We start from the raw sequence: 17761 nt of genomic DNA, 5'->3' as shown, positions 1-17761 counted from the left end.
TGTGAGAGAAACATCGACTGATTATCTCCCGTATGCACCCCAACCAGGAATTGAACCAGAGACCTTTCAATGCATGGGATGACACTCAACCAACTGAGCCACACTGGCCAGGACTAAACTGTCCATTTTTAATGAAATTTCCATTTCTGCAGGCCCAGTGCCCAGGACTATGCCTGAAAAAAAGAAGTGCTCCATAAATATTTCTTGGGTTGGATCAAAATGGATTGGACTGAAATGAACTGAGTGGATTTGCACTGCACCGAAAGCTCAAGGATCTGGCTGCATCTGCATCTTTCTCAGCCTGTCGAGGTGGCGAACAGAGTGCCTGCCCATACCGTGAAGGATGATGACAAGCTTACAAGTTTATGGTTCATAAAATTGGTCACGTCTCAAAGAGATCATCCATTAGCCTGCCTTTCTGGCCAAAAGGGAGAATAAAAAATAAAAATAAAAACACTTACATTAACTTATACTTATTTCCTCTCAGGAGAACCATGGAGAAAGGAGTAAAAGTCACTGTTTACCAAACAAAAGGTTGAGAAAACATTATTCCATTTAAGAATATGACAAATTAATGAAAGTAAACAAAAAGCTACCACATACTCAAAAAGCTATGCAATTGCCTAAAAGCCAAGCTGTAGTTGTGAAAGTGTTGGCATTTGGCACGGAGTTCAGGATTTCAAGGAAGCAAGCCACTCTTTCATGAACACTAAACAGAAATGTCACAAGCAGCTTTTGATTAAACTATGATTGTCACAGTACATAGAAATGAACTAACATATGGTGTTTTTAAAATAAACTACTAACCACATCCAGTGGTTTCAATTAAAGAATGGCTCATTGCTTACAAAAATTCCCCTAGCCCCAACTGTCTTCCTAAAAAATCCCATTGCCTCACTCCAAATTTCCACTGTCATCAGGCAGATTTCTAAGGGACCAGTCTTGGATCTGGTGTGGACACTCAGGGTAGCCTCTGTAGAAAGTAAGTACTTTCCTCCAGCTTTGTCCTGTGGCTGGACACATCCTGGAGGTACTCTGCTATAAGAGTTATAAAGTGAACTGCAGTTAAGTTAAATGATCTGCTAGAAGACTAGAGAACATTGAAAAGGGTTTTTTAGAACGCTAAGGTTATTCATCCTATGGTGTTCTGGCATCAAAAAATAAATCCCCAAGTATTAAGAAAAGGAGGAGTACAGCTCTAAGACAAGGTCCAAGTTCCTCATCGGAGAATCATCTTGCAGACATAACTAACACATTCCTTACATTCTTATATTTGCATGACCTGATTTGGAGCGTTGTCCTATACATCAAAATGCTGCAGGTTGGATTCCTGGTCAGGATGAGTACATGAGGCAAATGATCCATGTTTCTCTCTCATCTCTCTCTCTCTCATCTCTCTCTCTCTCTCTCTCTCTCTCCCCCCCCCCTTCCACTCTCTCTAAAATCAATAAAAACATATCTTCTGGTGAGGATTTAAATAAATAAATAAATAAATAAATAAATAAATAAATAAATAAATAAATAAATAAATAAATAAATAAATACTCCCTACTCCCACTCTTAAAGACATTACATTCTCCCCACCTGCCAAACCAGAAAAATATTTCTGCATACAAAAATATGCAAAGATCCTCAAATTTGTCTCAATATATTCATCTCTTAAATGTTTGTACAAATGTAAGGAAGAATAAAAGGAGCTTAAAGAGAATGTAGCATGCACAGATTTCCAGTCAGTTTCATGGGGGGCGAGGAAGAGGGGACCTATATATGTTCCAAGTTTGGTTTGAACATGCAAATAATAACTCAGAAAAGTTTCCTCAACAAACTTTTCACACATACTTTCAAAAAGTTTGATTAGTATTTGGTCTAAATGAAGTAGCCAGTGAAATACCAGTGATCTGCCTTCGGTCCTTCTTAACCAGAGTATCTTGAGTGAGCTCAAAATCTATCTTTAAGAACTGGAGGAAAGGGAAAGATTAGCTGTTTCTGGGTGTGGACATCAATAAAAAATAATCCATAAATCTTTCTGAAATATGTTTTGCTTGTTTGTTTCCTTGGTGTTTATTTGCATGGGACATGCAATATTTTCACAAGAAGTAACAAAGAAAAATTAGACAAAGAATTGACGTAGGACTTTATAGTTGCTCCTGCATGTGTTCTGGATATTGGGTGAATTGGCAGTGAATTTCCAATTATAGAAAGTGCTATTCTGCCTTGGTAACAAAATTCACCTTATTTTCTGCTTCAACTTTAGTTTTGAACAAACACAGTTAGCTATATGGTCCACATGTTTATTGTAAATTTTCATTCAAAAGTCACATTTTCCATAACACCTGCATTAGTCCTTCCCAAAGCCTCATAAATGAAGGAAAATCAATTACATATAATTGCTTTCTCTTGTGATTTCCGTGGCCAAGTTTTGGTGACAAAGGATAATTTTAATACAAATTGCTGGACCACAATAACACCGCTACCAGAAGTGGCTCCTAGGGTATCGAGTGCATCCTGCTTTAAAAAAAAAAAAAAAAGGGAATTCTGCTTAATTGGCAAACAGCAAAAGAATAAAAAAAATTCAGGGATGTGCTTGTTTCAAAATCATGAAATCATAATTCTGAGAAGGGTGTACAGAGGTCATCTAAGTTCATCCCTGCAGCAACGTGGACTAATCTGTGTATCCATAATACACTTACATAAACAATTCTTAGATTCTCTATGTAAGACCCTCCACAAACAGCTTGGTGACACACTCAGCAATGAAAAATCTCACTATCGTAAGTAGCCTATTATATACACAATCCTCACCACAGTGGAATACAAACCCTAAATAAATAGTCATCAGCAGAGGCAGGCTTATTTCAGCTCAACATGCTATATGGTTCTTTAGAGAAATGCCTTTTTAACTAACATTTTGTACTCTGACATGGTCCCTCATCTCAACCACTTCTGTATCAACAGTTCACACTCACAAAGCCCTGAATCTAAAACCCCAGGATTAAGAACCTATATAGCCCTAGCCAGTTTGACTCAGTAGATAGAGTGTTGGCCTGCCAACCAAAGGGTCCTGGGTTTGATTCCAGCCAAGAGCACATACCTTGGTTGCAGGCTCCTCCCTGGCCCAGGCCCTAGTCAGGGCTCATGAAGGAGGCAACCAATCAATGTGTTTCTCTCACATCAATGTTTCTCTCTGTCTTTCCCTCTCTCTTCCACTCTCCCTAAAAATCAATGAAATATCCTAGAATGAGGATTAACAAAAAACCAAAAACAAAAAAAGAACCCATATAGTCCTTTAAGAATCATTTACTTCAATATGAGAAATTTCCTAAGATCCCTACCAATATCTCCCATTCTTTCAGTGCATTCCAGCCACACACATACTTACACACATACTCACAAAATACACTCACTGCTCTAGTTTCCTGCCTCATAAACTTAGACCCAAACAACAGGATGTGTCCTGCCTTCTACTTAGGTAGTAATGCCTGTGGCAGACAGTCATTTACACCCCATTCACTTCAGTAAAGTATATTTCACATTTCAGATTTTACACACGGCTCTGTTTTGTTTTCCCAATTTTCCACCCAAGTCACAATCTCTTTTGAGCCCTTAAGTCCCCCAGCACCTAGAGATGGTAGAACCCTGTGAGGCCTCCTTAACTCATGAGTCACTATAAATAGCAGCAACATCAACTCTCCCATGACACACATAAACACACTATTCATAACATCGCACGGCATGATAAAATGGAATCACTATTGTAACAGAATAGTCAGAGGCAACCTTTCATAGTGTAAAAACGTATACTTGGAGGGCACTTTTTGGTGGCTTCAAGAGAACAGCATTCCAGAAATCCAAGGCTCCCTGATTTAACTGGCGAAAGAAGACTGAAGCACCATGACACAGTCCTCCTACATCCATCAGTGTCGCAGAAGAACGAACAGCAATTACTTGCAGCACACAAAACACAACATTGTTGAGCCAACCCAGTGCCACCAAAAACAGAAGGATGCCAAATGCTTTTCCTTTCTGCACAGCACTGCCTTCAAGTTGCTGACTTGTCCCATCCAAAAGCGCTTCTAATCAGATTAATTTCGCTGAGAAACACACACACAAAGATCCAGAAAGAGATCCTTCTCATGAGAAACTGAATGGCCCATTCGCTCTCAGTGGCCCAGAACTAGGAATTCCAACTGTTGACTAAATCCAAGGACACTCTTGGTAAGCAGAGCCACTTGCTAATGGCAGTCCCCTACACACAAAAAAAGCACAATAGGAATCGCCTGTCCCTTACTTCCTTGGTCCTTACTCCTGCCAACCAGCATCCAGGCTGATACCCATTGGCAAGTTGAGAGACTGGATTTAGGTTAGTTTTTCCAAAGGATGCCACTGGGAGCCAGGAGCCAAGCTGACAGCTAAAGCAAAGGGTAGCTAGTAGGTACTTGTAGTCGAAAAGGCCAGCAGCGCTTACAGAATAGTGGTTAGCATTCATAAGGACTTCATCTCTCCAAAGTTTTGGCATTACCTGTGTAGCCTGTACAGAAAAGATGAGCTTGAAGAATGTGTTCAGAGAAACCCAAAATAATAGCTGCTCATCATTATTGCTAACTAGATGCACCACTCATTTAATACTTGGAACACTATGACTTAAGTTCTATCATTATCCCTTTTTACAGATGAAGAGACTGAAGCACAGAGAGGTGACATATCTTGCCAAGGTTACACTGCTGGTAGGAGCTGGGATTCACACTGGGTCTGGCTGGAATATGCGCCCCTGGCTGCCTCTCCAGGAAATTATATCCCAAGTGCCCCTTCTGCAAAGGTACGTTTTACTCTTCAGTTATTTAATGTAAAAAGCCTTTGTTTTTATATTAAAGATAAAGTATTTCCTAAAGATAAGTATTACCTCCTACTTACATAAGATGAAAAAAAAAAACAGAAAGGAGGGTGAAAGAGACAGTATAGTTTTTTGTGTTTTGTTTTGTTTCTTAGCAGGAAAAGAATCTAGCTCATTTCACACATATTCCGAAGATCTTCTCTCCTGCAGGTGGATTCATTTTGGGCACATGCAAGTGGCACGCAGAAGAAGAGATCTTACCTTATGGTATCAAAATTAAGGGCCTTAGCTGAGAACATTTAAAAACCAAGAAAACACAGAAATTCACCAAGAAGAATAAGGTCAACTTGGGGGAGGGCACAGGGTGTGCACTGGGAAAAGGGGAAGTCAAGTGACAAAACCCCCAATAATCTTGGCTCTTATGCACAGCTACTCTGTCCATTCACCAGGAAGCACTGAACAAAAGCAGCTGCCCATTTCTCTGTTTCAGTTTCCTGAATATAACAGGAGCACCCACTGGCACCCATTGTTCCAGGCACACGGAACAATGCTCACTAGCACAGATCGATCCATCAATTGTGGGACACGTCTAAAGAGCTTCGAAAGAATACACAGGGTCCTGACCAGGTAGCTCAGTTGGTTAGAGCATCTTCCTGATACACCAAGGCTGTGGGTTCGATCCCTGGTCAGGGCACATACAAGAATCAATCATCGAATGCATAAACAAGTGGAGCAACAAATCTCTCTCTCTCTCTCTCTCTCTCTCTCTCTCTCTCTCAAAAAAAAAAAGAATACCACAAGACTGAGGGTGCTTGTGTGCACACACCTAGCAAGATGATCCCATAAGGGCAACACATGTGTGTGCAACTGCCTCCAGGCACTGATGCCTGCTCAGACTTGTCAAGAAACATGTTACACATCACACTGACAGGCTGAACAGGATGTTCTGTACTGTTTGCAGCTCTGTTTCCCAACACCTTACACATTTTCAGTCTCCGCAGTCACAAAGTGGCCTATGATTCCCCCATAAATATCCCAGGACACTAACAGAGTGAGACGTTCAGAGACCAAAACCACCGATGGTGGGAAGTCGTGCTGCTTTTCCAGAGCCTATGTCACTGAGGACCACCTTCCCACCACTTTCTGGGCAACCTCGGAGGATGGCAGCTGCTAACTGACAAAAAAAATTTAAAAAAGTGTACCGAGGAGGAGGCAAAGGGTTATTTTTAAGGAAGAGCACAATCTAACTTTTCTCTCCAGCACCCACTCCACACCACCTCCTCATTCCCTTGTCTTCCCTCCTGCTTCTCCTCCATTTCACATTTCCTCCCCAGCCTCGCTCCCCCTGCTCGTGCACCACGCTTCTCACACGTGTCGCCCTCTCTGTGTCCCAGGCGGGGACACCAGCTCAGACACCAGCCGCGCAGACACCACACTGGAGGAACAGCCCCTGTGCACGGACTCGGAGCTGCCGCTGAGTGCCGAGGGGGAAATGAAGCCAGCGAGCTTCCTTCGTCACAGCTCCAAATGTGTGAGTCAGAATATGCATTCGCCTTTCAGAAGCCCTGTGTGGACACCGAAGCCACAGAGAAAAGCAAAAGCACCTGTGACATCAGCTAAATGAAACCACTAATGTCATCTTCCTAACGTGCCTAAATATTTGGCTTATTTCTTCTTTTAGATGCCCATTACTATCCGAGTCCATGCCTCTGGACGATGGCCTCTGAAGCTGAGCAGCCCACGTTTGGTGTGGAGTAGTGAGCATCTTCAAGTGTGTGTGAGGAATCCATGTGCCCTGTGGATCAGTTTCTCCCATCACCTGTGTGTGACAAGCAGCTCAGCACACTCAGGGGCCCCCTACCCAGGCCACAATACCTTGTTAGCAATAGTTAAAATAATGAGTCCTAACCGGTTTGGCTCAGTGAAGAGAGCGTCAGCCTGCGGACTCAAGGGTCCCAGGTTCGATTCCAGTCAAGGGCATGTACCTTGGTGGCGCGCACATCCCCAGCAGAGAGTGTGCAGGAGGCAGCTGATCGATGTTTCTCTCTCATCAATATTTCTAACTCTCTATCACTCTCCCTTCCTCTCTGTAAAAAATCAATAAAAAATATTTTAAAAAAATAAAATAAAATAATGAGGCACTTCCCAAAGTAGCATCATCAAAAGTTTAGAAGAGATTTCCATGGCAAAGGAGAAAGACAGTGCAAGGAAATATGAAAATAATTTGCAAGAATTAAAAATAAGAAAATCAGCTGACCCATTATCTATAATGTAGAAAGTATTTAGATAAATAAAAGCAGTGCTTATGTATTCACCTGTAGTAATCCATCCCCTCAGTTACTCTTCAGTCAGCATTTATGAAGCATATACCACATGTCAGACACTGTGCTAGGTGCCAGAGAAAACAATGACAAGACAAATCTGATCCTCGCGCTCCCGGAGCTCATAAGCTAGCATCAGCACCAGACAAAACTATAGGCTCGAAAAACTGAAAGTTAAAACATATATCATTAAGGAAACAAAAAGCTGAGAAAGAACAACACTGGAGAACACACATTATACAGGGTGGGGCAAAAGTAGGTTGACGGAAAATAATGCACTAAGTAATAAACAATATTCAGGACTCACAGCTGTAAGCCGACTTTCTCCCCACCCTGTAGAGTAGGAAGGAAAGGCCTCCCAGATGACACAAAATCTTCAAGCTGGAATATAACGCAGGAGAAAAGCTAACCAGGACAGAACTGGGATGACTATTCCAAACAGACAGGATTACATGTGCACAGGCCCTGAAGCAGAAAAGGTTTGGACACCAAGAAGCTGAAGATTGAGTGTGGCTGAAGAACAGAGAGCACGGACAGAATGACCGGAGCACGCGTGGTGAGACACCATGGGCCGTGCTGCCCAATCGAGATTTTCTTCTAAGGACAACAGGAGGTTTTCAGCGCAGGAATGGCACGGCTCGATCCACACTTTACGATGACCCCTGTTGCCTCTGGGTGGAAGGAGACTTGAACAGTGGAGCCTGTTGCAGTTGTTTATGTAAGAGATGACAATTCCCTGGCCCCAAATGTGGCAGCCACACTGCTCAGGGGCAGACAGATCCAGGCATATTTTAGAAGTAGAACCAACAAAAGTCATTGCTGGATTGTATATGTGGGTGACATCAAGGAAAGAATCAGAGATGATTCTCATCGAGTTGCTTGCTTATATGTGGCGTACTTTCAATAATAGAAGCCTCGCCTGACGCAATGTCAGGCCCATGCAAGAATCGTGTCTATGTTCATAGCAGCACAATTTACCATAGCTGAGATTTGGAAACAGCCTAAGTGCCCATCAGCAGAGGAGTGGATTAAAAAACTGTGGTACATCTACACAATGGAATACTATGCTGCTCTAAAAAAGGAATTTTCCCTAACCGGTTTGGCTCAGTGGATAGAGTATCGGCCTGTGGACTGAAGGTTCCCAAGTTCGATTCCGGTCAAGGGCATGTACCTTGGTTACAGGCACATCCCCAGTAGAGGGTATGCAGGAGGCAGCTGATCAATGTTTCTCTCTCATCGATGTTTCTAACTCTCTATCCCTCCCCCTTCCTCTGTAAAAAATAATTTTTTTTAAAAGGAGGAGCTTTTACCATTCGCAGCAGCATGGTGGAACTGGAGAGCATTATGCTAAGCAAAATAAATCAGTCGGAGAAAGATAAATATCACATGATCTCACTCATGTGTGGGATATAATGATCAACATGATTTGATGAACAAAAATAGATCCAGAGACAAATGGCAGGTGAGGTGGGGAGGGGGGGTTACAGAGCAACCAAAGGACTTATATGCATGCATATTAGCATAACCAATGGACACAGACACTGGGTTGGTGAGGGCTTGCCCGGGGTGGGAATGGCTGGGGGGGGGAGGGGGTCAATCAGGGAAAAAGGAGACATATGTAAAACTTTAGACAATAAATAAATAATAAAAAATATTAAATGCGGTGGAAAAAAGAATCTTGTCTATGGGCTGTGGTACTTTATAGACATAAGTATCTCCAAAAGCCTAGACCTAACAATAACAGAAACTGTGTGTGGCTGTTCTTGAGAACCAATAATGGCATACCGCTAGGCAGATATTGCAGTAAATGAGTTTTCCCATAAAAGAATGTTATTGTCATATTGGTGCCAGTGCCCTATAGCTTCCCCAAATCATAGGGTTAAATGTCATTCGATACATGAGTGTAACATCTTAAATAGAACTGCACCAGATTAACCAGCTACCAGTCCATCTAGTCTCCACAATAAGCAGTGGAGAGAATACACCAGTGGTTCTCAACCTGTGGGTCGCGACCCCTTTGGGGGTCGAACGACCCTTTCACAGAGGTCGCCTAAGGCCATCCTGCATATCAGATATTTACATTACGATTCATAACAGTAGCAACATTACAGTTATGAAGTCGCAACGAAAATAATTTTATGGTTGGGTCACAACATGAGGAACTGTATTTAAAGAGCCAGAAGGTTGAGAACTACTGGAATATATGATGCTTTCTAAGAGAACCTTCATGCCGAATTGAATGGTGCATAACTTATAAACTAGCAGGAAAATAACTAACTGTAAAATGCAAATTCATAAATAATTTTATGATGATCTCTGAACAATTCAGTCCTTAACAATGGTCTCTCCATATAATCCCTTCAGAAACCAGGCATACAACATAATGTAATACTCCCCAGAAAGGAGACCTGAGGCTAACGAGAATGAACACCTTGCTTATCGTACATGCTGTACTCAAAACTAGTCCCCAGATGCCACAGAAAGCAACAGTACGCCCATGGTAGACACATACTGATACTCACTACCTTTCTGATCAGTTCATCCCCTATTACTGACTTGAGTATTACTGGCATTGTTCCATTGCCTTTCCTTTACAAAGCTGGTACATAATTATCATCTCAAAATTCCTTGGCCCATTTGTCTAAGAGAGCATCTCTCCCTTTTTATTATGTATAGTGATGATGTACTCTTGTTCTTAAATTGCAGAATGGGAAGTGACTTGGAGAGAGACAGAAAGAGAGATCACACATACACACACACACACACACACACACACACACACACACACACTGGGGAGAGTATCTGTGATTCGGGCTCAGGCCTTGCCGAAACAGATAGCAAATCCAGATAGACAGCAGTAATTTATTTGGAAAGGGATGTTATCTTTTGTTCCTCCACACTATTAACTGTGACCTTTTTTATCAGCATTTCAAGGACTGTACTTGAAACAGTCCCCATGTTTTTTCGTCTTTAGATGTTTTTAGCCAATATATGAAGGATTCCCTTCAGATTCCCAATATTCCAATGAAAAGTGCATAACTCTTGTCTTTTGTCCTCTGGTCCCGCCTAAGTCTCACATTTATTCCAGCACCTTAAGTTGTAACGTGGTGGTCCATCTCCAAACTCTCCTCAGGACGTCTGTCTTTACTTAGGAGGTCCACCTGCACTGCTCCTCTCAGCAGGTGCCTCTATAGCTTCAAGCCACCTGCTCAGTTCCAGTAGTGAGACTTTAACAAATTCACAGATTCACATCACTGCACTTCACACCCTCTTCAATTTAACTCCATAAACTCACTTTTCAACACTCCTCAGCTGTTCATTCCAATTTGGCTTCTCGTCACCTGCAGTGACAGAACTGGATCTGCATCCATGCCACCCTAATGCATTTTATTACAGGTTCCATATTTCTGCCACTGTAGCAAAGAGATGAAGAATGAACAGAGCTCTGCCAATGTGAAAAGCTGTCACTACGGAACTCCTGTTGGGGAATCTCCCCAAATTGGCACGTGTTTCTACTGCTTCTCGCTTCTACTGCACATACTCATTCTCGCTTCAGACACAGCTACCCAGAGAGCCAAATATTCCCCACATACAAAGAAACAAAAGCAACATTCACATGCACCTAAACACACAGTCCTCCCATGACTTGAATCCAAGGGTGTTCTTTGACCTCCTGTTATTCTGTTCTTAGTAACACTTCTGTCCAAAGTACGATATCTAATATGTTCGACATTTCAAGAGCTATGCCACTCCACTCTACATTCTTCTATGACTTACAGGATGCTTTTCCACTGTTCCTTTTTAAATTACCAGCCCAACCCATGACCTGGTTAAATATCACTTAGAACCCTATAAGTAACATATAATATATATATTATATATATTATAAATATATAATTTCCATCTTGACCTACTGTCTCAATGGAAGCTATTTCTAAGCAGAAATGATCCAATAATTTCTTTAAGAACCTTTCAGTTCCTGTTGATTACTGTAGTCAAATGCCATCTTTAATGCTCTGCCCTATTTCACTAGTCAAAATGTAAGATACACAACCATGCCTAACCTTTGTCAAATATTCTCCAACCAACTCAGATCGCCTTCTAGAACAACCTGCTAGGACAAGAAAAGCATCTCCACAGACATGACCCTTTAGAGGAGGCCACCTCCTTATGATTGCACCCCTCGCATTAGCCACAAGATCCTAAAAAGTGCCTTTCCCGGGGCCGCAGGAGTGAGGCAGAGAGGCGGCCATGCCCACGGAGTACTCACTGAGCGGCTTGAGGATGCTGCTGCCGGACTCATCGGCGTTTTCCACGTCAGACTTGTCTGAGTAGTTCTCAGAGACTCTTTCCTTTTCCTTCTTTTCTTTGTGTCCCGTCTTTCTCTTGTGCCGTCTCCTTCTCCTGTAGCTCTTCGGCACATGGACCCCAATGTAGATGGTGTGGTGGCCTAAAGGAAGGTACACAAATCACCATTTGAAACCACATTCTGTGCTGCATATCAACTGCACAAAATCCACAGATCCCCCACCAAAAAAAAAAGTCTATGAATTCAACATTACTGTCGTTCAACCTGCTGGTGGGCCCTAAGATTCTGTGAGGGTATCCTCTAGTTTCTATCCAGATAGGTGAGTTTTTATTTAGGAGAGCCAAAGGAATACCACACTGGAAATCCTTGATTCTAGGCAGACCTCTGCCATCAATGACCTCTACGACCTTGAGTCCCTTAACCATTCTGGGCCTCAAGCTCATCATTTGTATAATGACAGACTTACCTTGAGCAACCCCAGAGGCCCTTCCAGTGCTAACCTCCCTGAGTCTGTGATTATACCCAACAGGATGATCAAAAAGGAGCTCTTGAGGCTACAAAAAATAAAGATCTAACTCAGAGTTCAAGAAGTCATTCTGCTGGGATAAGGCTTTACACTAAAACTTTTTTTATTATTATTTTTTTACCCAATCAGCAGAATAGACACTTAGAACTGGGACAAGCTGAGAAAAAAATAAGACATACAACATGGTTGGAGAGAAGATTTTAGAAATACTCAAATGTTCACACGAGGCAGCAGCTGAAATGAATGTCAGCTACAGTGCCATTCTCATTTTTCTTTTTCGTTTGCAAAAGTTTCTAAAAACTGGTCGTTGCAATGATAAAAATAAACCCAGCCCAGCCAAAATTGCCTTGAAGAGAAGGGCATGAGGAGAAAAGATTGTGAAGCGCTTTCAGCTCCCTGGATGGATGGAGCTGCAAAACTGACAAGCGGTATTATTTTAACAAAATCTGATAAGACAGAAAAAAGGGAAATCAACGTTCCATGTCCTTTATTTTTTTTAATTGGGAAACTTTTACTTTCACTTTATATCCCACATAATTCCTGGATGTGGGAACCACTATTTTCGGAAGTAATGCAAAAACTTTGGTTTTTTAAACTTCTAATTAGAGTATCTCATGTATGGATTTGCTCTCCCATTCTGGAATCATTCCTTGATGACCACTTTGCCGTGCCCCAGACAACATCACACACACCTACAGGTATGAAATACCTGAACATGCAGTAGGGCTGAGGTAAACTGCTGTGAACCACTTTCCCCAGTAACTCATTCGGCATATCTTCAAACACCATAATTCACAGGGGTGTTTCCTTAAACTGTAAGGATTAAAACAATCATATGCTCCTTCAAGAAAGAGGTTCCAACTAAGGAGTGTAGAACCCGGAGTGAATGGGCTAGCATTCAAAGGAAAACATTTGCTACCTGGAATGAAGTTGGAGGCATCTACATGTATAAAGCATGAACCTGCCCCCAGCAACACACACACCCAAACACACAGACACACATACTAACTCAACTACTACAAAGCGCCATGAAATTCTCCTCACAGAACCGGTACCAAGGAGAAATGTATCATGTCTCACCATCTGCAAGCAAATTGTTCTCATGGGAAAGTAGGAAATGTCTCAGAAACAATGTGAATTAAGTAACAGTGTCAATTGTTTCCTGCGCTCCAGTTACAGAGGGAGTCCTGCCGCTTTATCTGAAGTTTCACACAATATATGTAAGCAAAGCCAACCGATTTCTTGAGTCAAGCAAACACTGAAAGCTTAGTCGCCGTCATTCCGGAATTCGGAAAACACCATAAAAAAGGTAAGTTGAAAAATTTTTTTAAAACCTGTCACATTAACTATTATCTACTTCCTACTACATAACGACAAGCAAGAAGAAAATGGCAGTTAAGCTACATTAGTTATATTGATGCCATTCAGAAACATTTGGTAATCTATTTATACAAATCTGTATAGTACACCTGATGAATCATTGACAAGACACTCTTATTTGAGCTGATAACAACTTCAAGGTAAGATTTCTGGCTATAAAGTGTTGCTGTTGTTCACCAAATGAAAGATTTGGAGCTATTCAAAAGTGAGCTTTCAAAGGGAGCAATGTACTTACATTCTGGAACCTAATTTGAGTTGTCATCACCATAAAAACGGTGCCTTTTTTTAAAATATATTTTTATTGATTTTTACAGAGAGGAAGGGAGAGGGATAGAGAGTTAGAAACATCGATCAGCTGCCTCCTGCACACCCCCCACCGGGGATGTGCCCGAAACCAAGGTACATGCCCTAGACTGGAATCAAACCTGGGACCCTCCAGTCTACAGGCCGATGCTCCATCCACTGAGCCAAACCGGTCAGGGCAAAAACAGTGCCATTTTATTCCCATTTCGATCCCAGGCCTCCTCCCTGGCTCATGAGTAAGATTCTGCTGGTCCCATTTCCTCCAGCGCCTGCCTCAGATGCCTCCCCACCCACTCTGTGACACACTTTCGGACAGGTGTACTGGCTCAGAAACATGGTTCCTTTCAAGACAGCCCAAATTTCAGGCATTTTTATTATCCGCTTTATTGAGGTATAATGTACATGTCATAAAACTCACATGTTGGAAGAATACAATCCAGTGATTTTTCGTATGTTTACAGAGTTGTGCAGCCATCACCATTATCCAATTTGAGAACATTTCCACCAATTCTAAAAAAAAGACCCCTCCTGACCATTTGCAGTTACTCTGGGCTGTCACTCCATCCCGTATGGCCACTTAGGCACGTTTGGTGGTCTCAGTGGTGGCCTCTGAGAAACTACAGCGCTCTGGCACCCACAAGGCTATGAACTGTTTGTGGGGATCCGCACAGCACAGTAAAAGCCCATATCCCCTGAGTGAGGAAGGTCCGCCTTTCCAAGAGTGGCCAGAGGAAGTCATGGCCCTGAGCTGAGCGATCCAAACCTCAAAGCATCTTCCTTTCCTCTCGCACATTACTGGTGCCTGAAACTTCCCACTCTGACTTGTGTTCAGACAGAGGCAAAGGAGCATGGTCCCGAGGTGAGGCAAACCTTTAGGAACTCAGGGGCAGCGCCTGTGTTTCATCAACTACTTCCTGGCCTCTCTCCACCTCAGCTTCTTTGAGAAGAGGGTAAGGACAGCCTTGCTTTGATGGGGGGGAGGGGGGCTAGGCATGCTTTCTCAAGGGGAGGACCACATACTTCCTAAGCTGGATGTGCTCAGTAACAAAAATGCCAGAAGGAGAATGAGCTGGAACATAAACATTCTTACCACCCCCACAGAATACCTGTCTTTAGGGTCCATAGAAGCAGCATCGCTGATGGAAACAGGCTATTGTTGATAAGATTACTGTGGGTGGATCTAAGTATTTATTTTCATTGGAATGTCTGTACTTGTCTCAGAGATAAATCCTGAAGATGGATGGCTATTTTCAAAATGACAACTCTCAAAGCCCTAGCCAGTGTGGCTCCGTGGATAGAGTGTCAGCCTGCAGACTGAAGGGTCCCAGGTTCCGTTCCTGTCAAGGGCACGTACTTGGTTGCAGGTTCCCTGGCCCTGGTCAGAGTGCATGCAGGAGGCAACCAATCCATGTATCTCTCTCACATTGATGTTTCTCTGTCTCTCTCCCTTCTACTTTCTCTAACAATCAATGGGAAGACATCATCAGGTAAGGGTTAACAACAACAAACAAAAAAAAAAAAAAAAAAAAAAAAAACAGCAAATTCTCAGAAAAGCCATAAATTTACATGTAAAATGAAAATGAGAAACGTGACAGACAAGCTTTCCTACCCAGCAAGCGTCTACAAAACAGTAAGACACTCAAAGAATCAAGGACAGTTATCTGCTAAACTTACCAGGAAATTTTAGGTTAAACACACACACACACACACACACACACACACACACACACACACGCACACACACTTCTCTCTAAAAATGTTTCCAAAGATAGTGTAAAAAGAAGGAAACATTTTAAAATAACAATAACTCATAGGGAAAAGGCGATTATTTAAAATGTTATTAAAATAAAGGCTCCGTTCTTGCTCCTCAAAATTTTGTAGAGTAAAATTACTAGAATTTAGGTGTGAGTCAAAGAGCACCCAGTCCTTGACTTGGCAGTGGCCTTGGTTTCATATGTTCAAATACATACCCCGCATGCCTTTCTCAGACAGATGGTACAAATTCCCCAGAAACTCTACATGTCTCGGGAATATCTCAGAATCCACCCCACAGCCAGCATTACTGGGAAGTAAACATGGTTTTCAGGGTTATCTCTGGATGTCAGAAATTAGCCAGGTGATCCTTGGCCCGCCCCATGCTCACCTGCTCCACCTCGGCTGCAAGATGAAGTGCTGTGAAGCTATTGTGTGCTGTTCTCCGAATGCCTCAGATATTTCTAAACTGACGTCACTGATAGTTGCTGTCGTGCGTGCAGGCCACCAGGGCACCTTTGCCCCTCACCACCCGGGAGTCATCCCAGTGGGCTTTCACAGACACCCACTTTGCTACCAAGGAGTATTTAAGACTTTGTAAAATTAAACCCATCAAACCAGAAATGGGGTTTACCAGGGGCAAACCCGTCTGGAGGACTGGGTGCTTAACAACATATGCCTCTACCTGCAAGACAGATCTATTGGCGCCTTTAGGAAACATGGTGCTGTGTTTACAGTACATAAGATGATAGAAACCATTTATTGGGTACTTACAAACATGCCAGCTTCTGGCTAAGTCTCATATCGATTACTTCATGCAGTCCTCAAAACTGCCTGAATTAAATACTGCTATTATCCACACTGTACAAGCAAAGAATCCAAGGTTCAGGGAAGTCAAGGATATTGTCACCAGTGAAGGCATAAAGCCCCACAGAACTCTCTCTCAGGTGTCAATATCAAGACCAGGGAGCACTTCGTCACTGCTGTGGCGGTGTTTTGTTTTGTTGTAATATATACTACATTTACACTATCAGTCTTACCACTGATTACGTGCCCTTCGTCACGCTGACTGCTAGAAATAGAGACAAATCTCGGGCCAACCTGTAGTGGGCAGGCAGAGTTTCATGACAGGCATCTTATACACTAACCTCACTCTTCTAAACTTGCAATCATTATTTTCCCTTCACACTAACCTGTTTGGAATAAAGCAGCATATAAATACTTTTTACAATCTGAGATGACAGTCCTGGGGGAGGAGGATGGAGATGGCTGGGTGATTGTAAGGGAAGTGGATTTCTGGCCTATGGATTAGACCCCCACAATCACCCCAGCAAACCCATACCTTCAGCTTCCTACATACATCTCTAAACAGAGAGATATTCCAAATTTGATTTTTATCCACAGTATTGCTCTTTCTATAATCAGCTGAACTTCTTTTCTCTCTAGTTTAAAGCAAAGATTCCACAACACCTGGCACTTTATATCATTATTTTTAGACCTAATCAGCAATATTCCCAAAATATAACTTAAGTACTGCCTTCCCTGGCTTATCTAAAGTAACTTAGTATTACTCCAAGATTCCTAAAGTCTGGTATGGCTATTGCCAAGAAGGATATAGGCAAGAACATACAATGGAGTCAAGATAGTCTCTTCAATAAATGGTGCTGGGAAAATTGGACAAATTTTGCAAAAAAAATGAAAGTAGACCACCAACTTACACCATATACAGAAATAAATTCAAAATCGATAAAGGCCTTAAACATAAGATGGGAAACCATATTAGAGGAATCCACAGGCAGCAAAATTTCAGACACATGCCGAAGCAATATCTTCACCAATACAGCTCCTAGGGCAATGGAAACTAAAGACAAAATAAACAAATGGGACTACATCAAAATAAAAAGCTTCTGTACAGCAAAGGAAACCATCAACAAAACAATAAGAAAGCCACTGCATGGGAGAACATATTTGCCAATGTTATCACTGATAAGGGTTTAATCTCCAACATTTACAGGGCACTCATACAACTTAACAAAATGAAGATAAACAGTAAAAAAATGGGCAACAGACCTAAACAGATACTTTTCGAAAGAAGACATACGGAAGGCCAAGAGACATATGAAAACATGCTCAAAGACACTAATCATATGAGAGATGCAAATCAAAATGATAGTGTGGTACGATCGCACACCTATCAGAATGGCTATCATAAAAAAATTAACAACAAATGCTGGCGGGAATGTGGAAAAAAGGGAACACTAGTTCACTGCTGGTGAGAATGCAGGTTGGTGCAGCCACTATGAAAAACAGTATGGAGCTTCCTCAAAAATTAAAAAGAG

The 17761-nt window shown here is 42.1% G+C and overlaps 1 protein-coding gene across 7 annotated transcripts in view; it reads right to left on the bottom strand.

Annotated features, from left to right (window-relative positions):
* The window catches only part of SLC4A4 (solute carrier family 4 (sodium bicarbonate cotransporter), member 4), a 345530-nt gene that overhangs the window by 283564 nt on the left and 44205 nt on the right, over positions 1–17761 (bottom strand). For all 7 annotated transcript variants that reach the window (XM_015567926.1, XM_015567925.1, XM_006769914.2 and 4 more), the window contains one exon: positions 11423–11602. In XM_015567926.1, coding sequence (XP_015423412.1) covers positions 11423–11602 — 180 coding nt within the window. The remainder of the gene's footprint in view (positions 1–11422; positions 11603–17761) is intronic.

This window comes from Myotis davidii, unplaced genomic scaffold (assembly GCF_000327345.1).
Source record: "Myotis davidii unplaced genomic scaffold, ASM32734v1 scaffold284, whole genome shotgun sequence".
In the NCBI taxonomy this organism is placed as follows: domain Eukaryota; kingdom Metazoa; phylum Chordata; class Mammalia; order Chiroptera; family Vespertilionidae; genus Myotis; species Myotis davidii.
This window is presented reverse-complemented; position numbering and strand designations above follow the sequence as displayed.